The 12,945-nt window shown below is 40.9% G+C and overlaps 1 protein-coding gene across 2 annotated transcripts in view; it reads right to left on the minus strand.

Annotated features, from left to right (window-relative positions):
* The window catches only part of ppfia3 (PTPRF interacting protein alpha 3), a 65,846-nt gene that overhangs the window by 12,778 nt on the left and 40,123 nt on the right, over nt 1-12,945 (minus strand). The window contains exons 22-28 of one of the 2 annotated variants that reach the window (XM_061711117.1): nt 12,217-12,298; nt 11,940-12,140; nt 8,741-8,806; nt 8,228-8,254; nt 5,401-5,576; nt 2,567-2,664; nt 587-762 (exon numbers count right to left, since the gene is read on the minus strand). In XM_061711117.1, the coding sequence (XP_061567101.1) occupies nt 587-762; nt 2,567-2,664; nt 5,401-5,576; nt 8,228-8,254; nt 8,741-8,806; nt 11,940-12,140; nt 12,217-12,298 (826 nt within the window). Of the gene's footprint in view, nt 1-586; nt 763-2,566; nt 2,665-5,400; nt 5,577-8,227; nt 8,548-8,740; nt 8,807-11,939; nt 12,141-12,216; nt 12,299-12,945 lie in introns of those variants that run through there. The other variant, XM_061711118.1, reaches the window with a different exon arrangement.

Genomic DNA, 12,945 nt, shown 5'->3' on the forward strand with positions numbered 1-12,945 from the left:
ATGATAAATGCTGATGCATTTTTAAGATATTTGCATGCAGTGAACAATTTAAAGCAATCCTAGCTGCTTTGTTCTGTGCAATTTGAAGTTTTTTAATATCTTTGGTGCCTGCAGATGACCAAATAATTGGGCAATAGTCCAGATGGGACAACACTAGAGACTTAATGACTTGGTTCAGAGTATCTGGTTCAACAAACTTGGAACATTTCCTTGTTACTGCAATACTTTCACCCATTTTCTTCGTAATGTGATCGATATGTTCTGAACATGAAAGTTTGTTATCCAATACTATTCCAGGTAACTTGATCTTATTAACTTGCTCAATTGCTTTGCGTTCTTTACTGCAGAGTAACGTGTTTATAGAGTTGGAAATATCTCACGATTTGTCACATCTCGTTTAAATGAATAGTGACATATTCATTTAGAATTGATGTCCTACATGTCATCTCTTTTTTACACAACTCGGCCTTGGCTCTGCAAAAGCCGGCACATACAACTTCATTTGCCTTTTAAATTCATCGTTGTTGATTTTAAGTAGAACCAGTTCAGCGTGTTGATGAGCGGGTGCCGACGGCCGGTGCCGTACCTGCGTGTTCTGGTTGGGGATCTGCAGCAGCAGGGCCAGGTCGGTGTAGTCAAACGTGTCGTCCAGCGCCAGCAGAGCCCCGTGGACGCCGCTCTCGCGCAGGTTGTCGGCGTACTCCTTCAGACCGATGGCCTGCATCCAGCACATCACGCGCTCGTTGGACCAGACCATCACATCTGGGAGGAGAGGAGAGGAGAGGAGGAGACGGGGAGATGAGGCAGGAAACACATTTGTCCTCTCAATGTTTTTACAAGCTTCCTCCAGTCGGAGCTGGGCGGACGTGAACGTCTCTTCAGCGTGATTAACGCTTCTTTGTGAGCGGTTTGCACATGCTGGTGAATGTGATTGAGTAATGAACAGAAATAGTGAAAGGGTGAAATGTTCCTGCTTTGCAGATGCTACATCTGGACTTCACAGGACAGTACTGTCCAATTCTGCAATGAAGGCCAAAGTAAATAAAATACATGATTATAATTGCACGTTTCCTGCAGAATCAGAGAAAGAAAATTGGGTTTGTTTAACAACTGAGATTGATATAAATCTACAGGACTGTCTCAGAAAATTAGAATATTGTGATAAAGTCCTTTATTTTCTGTAATGCAATTAAAAAAAACAAAAATGTCATACATTCTGGATTCATTACAAATCAACTGAAATATTGCAAGCCTTTTATTATTTTAATATTGCTGATTATGGCTTACAGTTTAAGATTAAGATTCCCAGAATATTCAAATTTGGAGATAGGATATTTGAGTTTTCTTAAGCTGTAAACCATGATCAGCAATATTAAAATAATAAAAGGCTTGCAATATTTCAGTTGATTTGTAATGAATCCAGAATGTATGACATTTTTGTTTTTTTAATTACAGAAAATAAAGAACTTTATCACAATATTCTAATTTTCTGAGACAGTCCTGTATGTGTGCACTTTTAGTACTACAATCACAACATGAAAGGAATATTTTACACAAGAAAAGTATTAGTTTTCCACTAAAGTGCTTTAGTCAAGAGAGAAAAATCATTAATTTATGAACATCTAGAAAAAAAAACTACAGAATATACAGGACTGTCTCAGAAAATTTGAATATTGTGATTTTCTGTAATGCAAAAATGTCATACATTCTGGATTCATTACAAATCAACTGAAATATTGCAAGCCTTTTATTATTTTAATATTGCTGATCATGGCTTACAGTTTAAGAAAACTCAAATATCCTATCTCAAAAAATTTGAATATTCTGGGAATCTTAATCTTAAACTGTAAGCCATAATCAGCAATATTAAAATAATAAAAGTCTTGCAATATTTCAGTTGATTTGTAATGAATCCAGAATGTATGACATTTTTGTTTTTTTTAATTACAGAAAATAAAGAACTTTATCACAATATTATAATTTTCTGAGACAGTCTTGTATGTGTGCACTTTTAGTACTACAATCACAACCTGAAAGGAATATTTTACACAAGAAAAGTATTAGTTTTCCACTAAACATCTTTAGTAAAGAGAGAAAAATCATTAATTTATGAACATCTAGAAAAAAAAAAACTAATATAAATAACCATACTGTCATATTCGGGCACTTTGGAGACACAATCATGATCAAGAAGATAGAAATTGCACACTGCGCTTGAGAGCCGAGGAACTATAACTCAGTGTTTGGATGTGAAAATAAGCTCAGAAACGCGGTTCACTGTTGGAATCAAGTTAAATCCAGCAAAAGTGAAACGATCTCGTAGTTTTTTTCTTTTCCTTCTTTCTGAGGACGTTCAAGTTTTCATCTCGGATATTTATTTCACTTTTGGAAATCCTCCTGGTTTCCCTGGCTCTGCCAGGTTTCTCTTGGCAACCAAAGTGTTTATATGGAAAAAAAAAGATCAACAGTATAATAATCACTGAGTAAACAAGCGATAAGCAACCTGGATGGAGAAGCCAAGTGTGACAGTGAGTCCCACATCTGCTGCAGGGCTGAGAGAGCTCACCTTTGTTCTGGTGGGCGCTGTCTTCTCTCCTCCTCTCCAGCTCTTTGCGATCGTAGTTCAGCCGCTTGAGACACATGATGCCGTAATGCATACTGACCCTGGAAGAGAGTCAAGCAGGTTAACCAAAGCTGTGTTTTTCACTCTCTGTGGTCTAGTCTAGAGTCTAGAGGCCACAGCGCAGGCGTCGGACCCTGGTCCTCCACGCCTGCTGGTGCCTCTGTTGATGAAGCAGGGAAACAGCTAGAGCATGCGGGACACCGGCCCACGAGGACTGGTGTTGGACACCCCAAAAATGTGTTTTCAGCTTCTGTTTTTGTTCCTGAAAGGCTGTAGACCACAGCCTTTCAGGAACAAAAACAGAAGCTGAAAACACATTTTTGAGCCGTCTGTAACTTTTCATGCCGCACACACTGAGGCCAACAAGAGCATGAGCAGATCACGCTCATGTGATTTGGACATGTGATAAAATAACAGTTTTGGATAATGATACATGATTGACTACAGAAAATACTTGGCTATAAGATACCTAAGACTTGTACAGTACTGTATCTCTGTAACCTGGGGAAGGAAATGTACAAACAAGCTGGTAGAAAACAGGACTCTCTTACTCAAGATCAATGGTTTCAGATTGTAGAAGGAATTTACAGGACTGTCTCAGAAAATTAGAATATTGTGATAAAGTTCTTTATTTTCTGTAATGCAATTAAAAAAACAAAAATGTCAAACATTCTGGATTCATTACAAATCAACTGAAATATTGCAAGCCTTTTATTATTTTAATATTGCTTATGGTTGTTGCTTATGGATGCTGATTATGGTTTACAGTTTAAGATTAAGATTCCCAGAATATTCAAATTTTTTGAGATAGGATATTTGAGTTTTCTTAAGCTGTAAGCCATGATCAGCAATATTAAAATAATAAAAGGCTTGCAATATTTCAGTTGATTCATAATGAATCAAGAATGTATGACATTTTGTTTTTGTAATTGCATTACAGAAAATCACAATATTATAATTTTCTGAGACAGTGCTGTATGTGATTGAAAAGTTGACGTACAGACGAAACCCAACTAGGAGAGAAACGGGAAAAATGGGCCGTATTTAAAGGAGAACGGTGACAAAGACTGGAAGATCTTGACCCCCTGCTACTCTGCCATCATACAGTCTGTTCTCTGCACGTCCATCACTGTCTGGTTCGGATCGGCCACCGAACTAGACAGAACAGACTGCAACGGATAATCAGGTCTGCAGGGAGGATAACTGGGACTAACCTCCCATCTATCCAGGACCTGTACCGGTCCAGGACCAGGAAACGGGCAGGAAACATCTCTGCAGACCCCTCACACCCAGGACCAGGACCTGGACCTGTACCGGTCCAGGACCAGGACCAGACCCCTCACACCCAGAACCAGGACCAGGACCTGTACCTGTACCTGGACCTGTACCGGTCCAGGACCAGGACCAGACTCCTCACACCCAGGACACAGTCTGTCTGAACTCCTCCCCTCTGGACGGCTCTACAGAGAACTGTACGCCAAAACCTCCAGACTCAGAGACAGTTTCTTCCCCCGAGCTGTTGTTCTGATGAACTCTCATCACTCATAGAGTCTCGGAGTAATCAACCACTGTGCAATAATAACAATAATAATAATAATAATAATAATAATAATAATAATAATAATAATAATAATAATAATAATAATAATAATAATAATAATAATAATAATAATAATAACAATAACCACAATCATATGCTGTAACAATGCACCTTTCAATAACCATGTCTACCTCATACTGCTGCACCTTTCACTTTAACCCTTGCTGTTTTCGGGTCAAGGAAGGAGGAAGGGAAGAAGGAAGGAAGGAAGGAAGGAAGGAAGGAAGGAAGGAAGGAAGGAAGGAAGGAAGGAAGGAAGGAAGGAAGGAAGGAAGGAAGGAAGGAAGGAAGGGAGGAAAGAAGGAAGGGAGAAAACCAGGAAAGAAGGAAGGAAGGGAGAAAAGAAGGAAGAAATGAAGGAAGTAAAGAAGGAAGAAAGAAAAGAAGGAAAGAAGGAAGGGAGAAAAGAAGGATGGAAGGAAGGAAGGAAGGAAGGAAGGAAGGAAGGAAGGAAGGAAGGAAGGAAGGAAGGAAGGAAGGAAGGAAGGAAGGAAGGAAGGAAGGAAGGAAGGAAGGAAGGAAGGAAGGAAGGAAAGAAAGAAGGAAGGGAGAAAACCAGGAAAGAAGGAAAGAAGGGAAAAAAGAAGGAAGAAATGAAGGGAGTAAAGAAGGAAGAAAGAAAAGAAGGAAAGAAGGAAGGGAGAAAAGAAGGATGGAAGGAAGGAAGGAAGGATGGAAGGAAGGAAGGAAGGAAGGAAGGAAAGAAAGAAGGAAGGGAGAAAACCAGGAAAGAAGGAAGGAAGGGAGAAAACCAGGAAAGAAGGAAGGAGAGAGCAGGAGGAAAGAAGGATAGGAGAATTAGGTCATTTTGACACAAAGACAGTACAAGGGTTAAAAAAAATTCTATATATGTTAATAAAAGCTTTCATTTGTCTATTTGACTATTTACTGAACAGTGAGCAAAAATAACCAAGTCAAATTCCCTGACTTGTTTGACCTGACTTGCCCAAATAAACATGATTCTGATTCTGAAGAAAGATCTACAACTGTTTAAGTTTAACTATAGAACTGTTTGGACTATATGTCCCCTCTTTTCCTTCTTTTTCTTTTGTTTGGCTGTTTTCTTTTTTTCTTTTAATGTAATTTAATTTCATGATGTATCTGTCATCTCTCAAAACTTTCAATAAAAAGTGAAGTGGAATCACTAAAGTTGCGGCTGGTGGGCGTGCAGGTGTACCTGTGGAAACTGTCCACCATCTTGAGCTGTCCTCTCAGCTCCTTCTTGGTCAGGTGGTCCAGCATGCGGGCGTCCACCAGGGACTCCATGAAGTAGCTGCGGTACTGCGGCAGGCCCAGGCTGGGCAGCCAGTCGTTGCCCACCCACTCGTGATTCATATCGCCGTAGGCCAGGATCTGAGGGGGGGACACACGTGATGGACGCTGAATCATGCTGGGCTCCACGTGACTAAGACAAGGAGTCTCACCAACAAACTCAAACACTTGAATCATGGACCAAAAACCAATGAAATGGCATCACTGCTGCATCTTAAGGAAACACAACCTCCTCACTTTTGAACATTTTATTAACCTCAGTATTTTAAAATGTTTCTTTAAATGTTTAAATAATCATGTGTCAACACTGTTCTCTGACGTGGTCGTTAAGGGCTGTATATACTTGCCGTTCAGAACGCGTACGCGCGACGCAGGATACGTGTGACGTCACGTCACACGTATCCTGCGTATCCTGCGTTCATTTGACGCGTCAAGGTGCACGTTCTCAAAAAGACACTGAACGCGTACGTGACCTGCAGTTCTCGCTCTGGCCGCTAGTATCGCTGTTCCCGGTCTGATCCCAGCTGGCACGATTATGCTGCTCTCAGCTGGAGAAAGTTCCCCATGCAGGTTAACTTCCCCTCAGGGTTTCCGTTGTCCGGTAAAATATGCCGAAGTCCGGTATTTTATAATCTCTCCGGTCAAAATGTCCGGTGAAAATACTCACTGGTGCTGCGGGACTAGAGTCCCCGGGAGTACCGCGGAGGGACACGCCGGCTCCCGGAGTCAATTGACGGGAGTAAATTGACTCCAGTTTCAAGACACAATTCATAATATTGAAATCGATCACATTCAACATCATCATAGTTTTTTACCATGTTAATCTTTCTTATATATTGACATCTATTTCTCCATGAACTTAAAATTAACTGTATTTATTGTTTCGTCATTCTTGTTGAGATGGGTAAGGAGAATGCCGGATAAATTAGTCTGGACAGACTATCCATTTTTGATAATAAGCAATAATAATAAGATAAGATAAAATAGTCCTTTATTACTCCCTCAACGGGGAAACTCACGTAGCAGAAGTACACAGACACACACAGGGAAGGGGGTAAAAAAGTAATATAAATAAGTAATACAAATTAATAAAGAGTAATAATAATAATAATAATAATGCTGTGGTTTTCTTTAGCCCCCTTCAAGGCACCCAGAGCTTTACAGAGATCATTATTCATTCACACACATCCTCCCGGTGTTAGCTCCGTCTGTAGCCACAGCTGCCCTGCAGACTGACGGAAGCGTGGCTGCCATATCGCGCCAAACGGCCCCTCAGAACACCACCAACATTCATACACATTCAAACACATTCACACGATATTATAATCTCCTACATCATCCAATATTGTCCTGTAAACGTTTTTCTAATCTGCTGCCGCTGCTGCTGCTACTACTTCTGCTACTTAATATAAGTAGCTTTTCCAACTGTTGCTCTGCTTACTGCCCCCTATTGGTCACCACCGGTATGACGCGTTCTCGTCGTGTGGTACGCGAGGTACGCTGGGAGCCGAACAGACGCGTACGCAGGGTACGCAGGCACCAACGTAGAGTATATTCCCGCCTTTAGGCGTCACAGCTCTCGCAGAGCGACCACACGAGCATCCACTAGTGGGGACTGTCTCATCCCACAATGCAAGACTTCTTTCTGCCAGTCTGCTCTCTCTGTTAAGGGGGCAAAACTTTGGAACTCTCTACCCACTGAGTTAAAATTAGAGACTGAAGGGAGAAAAATAAATTTTGTGTCCTGAAATGCCCTGAATTCCCAAAACACAGCTTTAATCAGCCATGCACCTGCTGTTTATCATAATAAATGTAAACTGTGAGAGAGGTGCTAGTTCACACGGGATTTTGCTCCCGTGTGAGGCGAGACTTATTTTGAGAACTTGCGGGCGGGGGGGGGCGAATGGGCCCTCCCCCCCGCAAGGTGCTGAGTAAAAAAGGTATAAAGACGGGACAGCTGGAAGTCCGGGTCAGAGTCAGCTGCGGGTCTAGTGCACAACGCCCAGCGGGGGTTTTTTGGCTACTCTGCTAGGACTGTTCGGCTCTCCAGTCTTGTGTGTCGAGGTAAGAGTATAAGGCCTTGGCCCTGTGTAATTGTGTGTGTGTAATATTGCTCTGCCATTTGTGGGGGATAACTTGACACCTTATCCTAGCAAAAAGAGTAATTGTGTGTGTGTCTTCTATGCAAATTCTTGCTTTTCTGGCTGGTAATAAAGGTTCATATATCATTATAGCAAAAGCGAGTGTGTGTGTGTGTGATTCATTTTGGTGCAGCCGACCACTTTCGAGCCTTAATCGATTTTCTCCCAAAACATTGACCAATACACAAGCTTTTAACAAAGGACTCAAACAGTGGTTAAACTCTAAACAGCAGTGTACACATGAATAGTTCTTAACTTGTTGACTGCTTGCTTTGTTGTCTTTTTATGTTTCTAATTGAAAATTGTTTGTATTTCTTTGATTTCCTTTCCAATTGTTTTGTTGTTTGTTTGTTTTTTTCATTTATTTATTTTTTTATTTAATTTTTTCCCATTCTTGTTATCTTAATATATTATTGCTCTCTATTCTTTTCAAAAGCTGCCTAAGGACAAGTGTTGCGAATTAGCACCTGTGCTAAAACACAATACATCTGGTTTGTCCAATGTAATTGCTATGTCCATATCAAATAAACATAAATAATAATAACTTCACGTTAACTCTCAAAGGTCAAAGAAACGGCGGCTGATTCCTACCTGGTCCCAGCTGAACTCCTTCAGCTCCTGGAGCGACAGAAGAGGAGAGAAGAGGCAGAAAGAGAGAGAGAGATAGAGAGAGACGGAGCCAGAGAGGGTGAAGGGGAGGTGGTGGTGAGGGGGAAAGGGAAGCCAGGGGCGAGAGCCAGGTGAGCAGATGGAAAGATGATGGAGGAGAAGCAAATGGGGGAGAAGTAACAGCAGCAGGAAAAGAGGACAAAAGTGAGGAACAGTGTGTTAGTGAACGGGTAATTAGTCGGAAGCAGTTCACACCGAAACGACGGACACGGGGGGGAAGAGAAGATGCTCGACACTACGGCCTGGGCCCACAGAACGACAGACAGAAAAAAGATCAACGGAGAGGTGTAAAAAAAGAAATACGGAGAGAAGAGGAGGAAGGGGAGAGACTCATCAACAGGATTCAGATCAGACGAGACGCTCAACTTGAATCAGATCAGTAATGGTGGCCGTGAACGGGGGATCGGGGAGACGGAGGACGGGACAGGGACTGACCGGAGGCTTGGTGGCTGCGTTCAGGGACTCCATCTCCGCGTGGGTCATCCACACGTTACTGGTGGACTGCAGTCATGTGGACACAAGAAAGGAAGCTGTCAGACTGAAGGAGAAGAAGAAAAAAAACAAACTACCGTGCCTCACTCCACTAGTTTGTTTTGTTTTCTTTCACTTAAGTAAAAAAAAAAAAAAAAAAACCCACAAGAACAAACTGTTTTCCTGCTGCCATGGTGATTCAGACAGTTTCTGTGAGCTAACGACAACTGACACATGTGCTCGGGCCTCAAGCTAAGTGTGATTGATACTTCTGCACGACTGATTATGTCACTGATTTCTTATGCAAATAAATCCAAAGTTGCTGCTGAAAGTGCTTTGAGTGTTATGTTATGATTTGGTTTTATCATGTGTAGTTTCCTTCCTCACACTTCCCAACAATAATGAGAGCCAGTTTCTATATGTATAATTTGTGTAATGTGTGTATATTTATATATATATTTATTCACCTTTTTTAATCTTTAAACTATTTGTGAGTTGAATTTGACCAGTTCTCCTTTCCCTTCCTTTCTCTAGGAATTGGGTGGATTAGGAGACTGGGCCTGACTCCTATTTATTCTAAGATGTTCTCTTCATGATCATTTTTGATATACTCTGTGTTTTTACAGGACATTCATTCTCCCTACTTGTCATACTGAGATCAGAACACTTAGATAGGATTTTTGCTGTGTGACTCTCTTCCCTCATTGCAAATATTTTAAATTGATTGACACTTTACAGGTATAATCATCTTCCCTTTTTAATGATTATACCTTTGGATTCGACTGATGTATTTCGTGCATCCATAGTGTGGGTGTTGTGTTTCTTTTCTTTTTTTCTCTGTGTTTTGGAGATACATACTGACTGTACTTCGGTATGTGACCTTGTTTGAAGGTGCTCAGGTGTAGGTGTGGCGGCGCCTGATTGGACCACATAGTCCTACCAGCCTATAATAGACAAGCTTTGGTTCTGATCTGTTTGATGCCTTGAGAAAGGTCGATGACCGAAACGTTGGCCCAATAAAACAGTAGTCTGGTGAGAAGAACGTGTGCGGGAGTTTTCTTTTTAAAATTTATGCAAATAAATAAAAGCAGAGTGCAGAGAAGGAGGAGGAGGAAGAGGAGGAAGAGGAGGAGGAGGAGGAGGAAGAGAAGGGGAGGAGAGGATGAGGAAGAGGAGGAGGAGGAGGAGGAGAGGAGGAGGAGGAGGAGGAGGAGGAGGAGGAGGAGGAGGAGGAGCCAAGACGGACTGTAATCTGGACCCTGATCCAAGCTCAACAATCAGACGAGGACGTCCATCAGCTGCACGCGCCTCGAATCATTCTCGTTAATAACTAATGGATGTTGACTTCATTTTATTATTATTATTTTTATAATTATTTGCTTTTATAGTGATTTTAATCAAGACCAAGTTGTTTTCTCCCCTCTACTTTACGGAGAGTTAAACTCTGCAGCATGGCCGTGTTTTTGTTGCTCCTTCGTGAGGAAAGGACAACTGGCGGCAGGTAGGACTCACACCTGAACCCCTGAAGGACAGACACCTGACAGCGAGGCGGCAGGTTCAAACTCGCCGAGGGGATGTTGGTCAGGCTAATCAATTGTTCCCATGTAATCTTGAAAAAACAGTTATTGTTTTAAAGTGGAATAGATGAAAATGGATGGATGGATGAAACTTTATCAATAACGGTGTATTTATTTATTTTCATGCATCAGTTTTATTATTTTAATGTTTAAGTACTATCTTGACATTGACTGAGTTTACATGAAGTCAATAACCCTTTTAAAACCCGAATATTAGCAATAACCTGGTTTTGCACCAAAAACCCCTTTTAAAAACCCGAATTTGCTCATATTCAGGTTTTTAAAAACCCGAATATGTCCCCTGGGTTACTCCTATTAAAAACCGAATATTGGGTCATGAAAACGCCAAACAGAATATCCCCATCAAACGGAACATGAATTTGTTTTCTGCGCATGCTCTGTTTGCAAGGAATCCTGGTCTTTTGAGTCCAGGAAGTTCTTATAAACACGGAGAAACACAAGACCAGGAGGAGACTAATCACTTCATAAATGTAATGAAGGATATGAACATTTCTGCATTTGTAGACGGTAGAAAGTACCGGGATAGCCAGATTTACAAGAACGTGAGCGAAAAGTTGCGCGAAGCAGCATTTGTTTTGAATTTGGATACAGGAAGAAGAAGCGGAAATGACGGTAATTGCGTCATGATGTTCTCCGCGCGTCGCTGGTTTGATCCAGATATCCCAAATGATTAATTACCATGTAAACAGGGATAACCCTGTTTGCTCACGCATGTAAACGGAATATTCCGAATGTTTCAGTAACCGGAATATTAGCAATAACCCGAATTTTGACTGCATGTAAACGTAGTCATTTATATCATTTCACAATCCTTCATATGATATGAAGGACTGTGTGCATGCGTAGGCTATTTTTAATTATTTATTGGTTTTAATAAGTAATTTGTTTTATTTTATGTTGTGTGTAAATGTTTTATATACTATAGTATTTATCTATTTATTTTTTAGCACTGACTGATGAGATTTTTAGATTTGTTGTTATATAACAATGACAATAAAGATCTAATATAATCTAATTTAGCTTCATCCTTAACCTGTATCTCACACTGAGCATTTTATAAACCTTACTTTTGTACGTTGCGACCGTTTTAGTTTTTTTTGTCTGATTAAGAGTTTTTAAACAACAATATTCAAAAACACCTACTATCCCTGGGCCATTAGATTGTTAAATAATACACAACATAACATAACAGAACAGACAGTTTGTTGCACTTTACCAGACATTGTTTGTATTGCTTTTATGTTTTTATACTGTGCTTTTCATATTTATTTATTCGTCTTATTTTTGCTTCCTTTGCACTTTGGTGAGAACATCCCAACCAATCTCGTTGTAACCTGAGCACAATGACAATAAAGTCTATTCTATTCTATTCTATTCTATTCTATTCTATTCTATTCTATTCTATTCTATTCTATTCTATTATTCTCAACAACATTCCTCCAACCATCCCAGATCTGTTTTGACCGGTTTCAGTCCTCTGCTTGAGATCGTTTCAGGACTCTTTTAACATCGTGAGCACATGCCAGTTGTTTACGGCGAGTGAGAGAGTTAAACTTGGGGCTCACGGAGCGCGTGCTGGCCGGCGCCGACGGGCTGGTGAGCGACACCATCTCCTGGATGGCCAGGCGCAGCTTGAGGCGGTGCAGCGGGTTGCTGATGCCGATCTCCCTCTGGATCTCCGTGTCCGACAGGTTGGCCATGATGGCGCCGCTCTTCACGTTGGCGCGGCAGGCCGCCACGTACCAGGCCGGCATCCCCACCCACAGCTGGACGGAGAAGAGACAGACGGGTCAAGACGTGGTATTTGGATCCATACGTTGATCCCTAACCGTGATCTCTTACCTCCAACCAGGACACCACGGTCGGTCCGTCCCAGGAGGCAAACGGTAGTCCCTGACGACAGGCTTCCTCCAGCAGCTCATGCCTGAGGAGGAGGAACAACAAAGTTTAATTCACTTCAAACTCTCTCCTCCTTCCTCCATACCTCCACTAGGGCTGGGCGATATATCGATATTTTAATATATATCGATATATTTTCAAACGCGATATGGTACGAGACAATATCGTTTATATCGATTTAAAAAAAAAAAATTATGATTTTGATATAGCTTATTTTGTGACAAATTGACTTGAATGTTTTATTTGAGATTTGCACAAATGTTTTATTATTTGCACAACTGTCAACCTCAGTGGAAAAGTCTGCCTGTTACTGTCTATATTGTATTAATTGCACAGTGTATTTTAATTTAACTGTTATGCAGGAAAGGGATATTTGTTTTATTTTATTCAAGAAGCTTTTTATTCTATATATGCAGGCAGTTTATTTTTATTTCATTTGTTTTATACATTTTGATATTGTGCAGACCTCTGTTAATAAAGGAACCTGTGTGACATTTGGCACGAGGCTTTGTATTAAAACTGACTGTTTTTTTAAGGGTTTCCTTCAGAAAAAAATGAAGCTAACAGAGATGCTATGCTATAATGCTTTGGGGGAAACCCCAATTATGGCACAGAAAAAATATCGATACATATCGAATATCGCCATTCAGCTAGAAAATATCGAGATATGAC

This window comes from Cololabis saira, chromosome 21, assembly GCF_033807715.1.
Source record: "Cololabis saira isolate AMF1-May2022 chromosome 21, fColSai1.1, whole genome shotgun sequence".
NCBI lineage: Eukaryota > Metazoa > Chordata > Actinopteri > Beloniformes > Belonidae > Cololabis > Cololabis saira.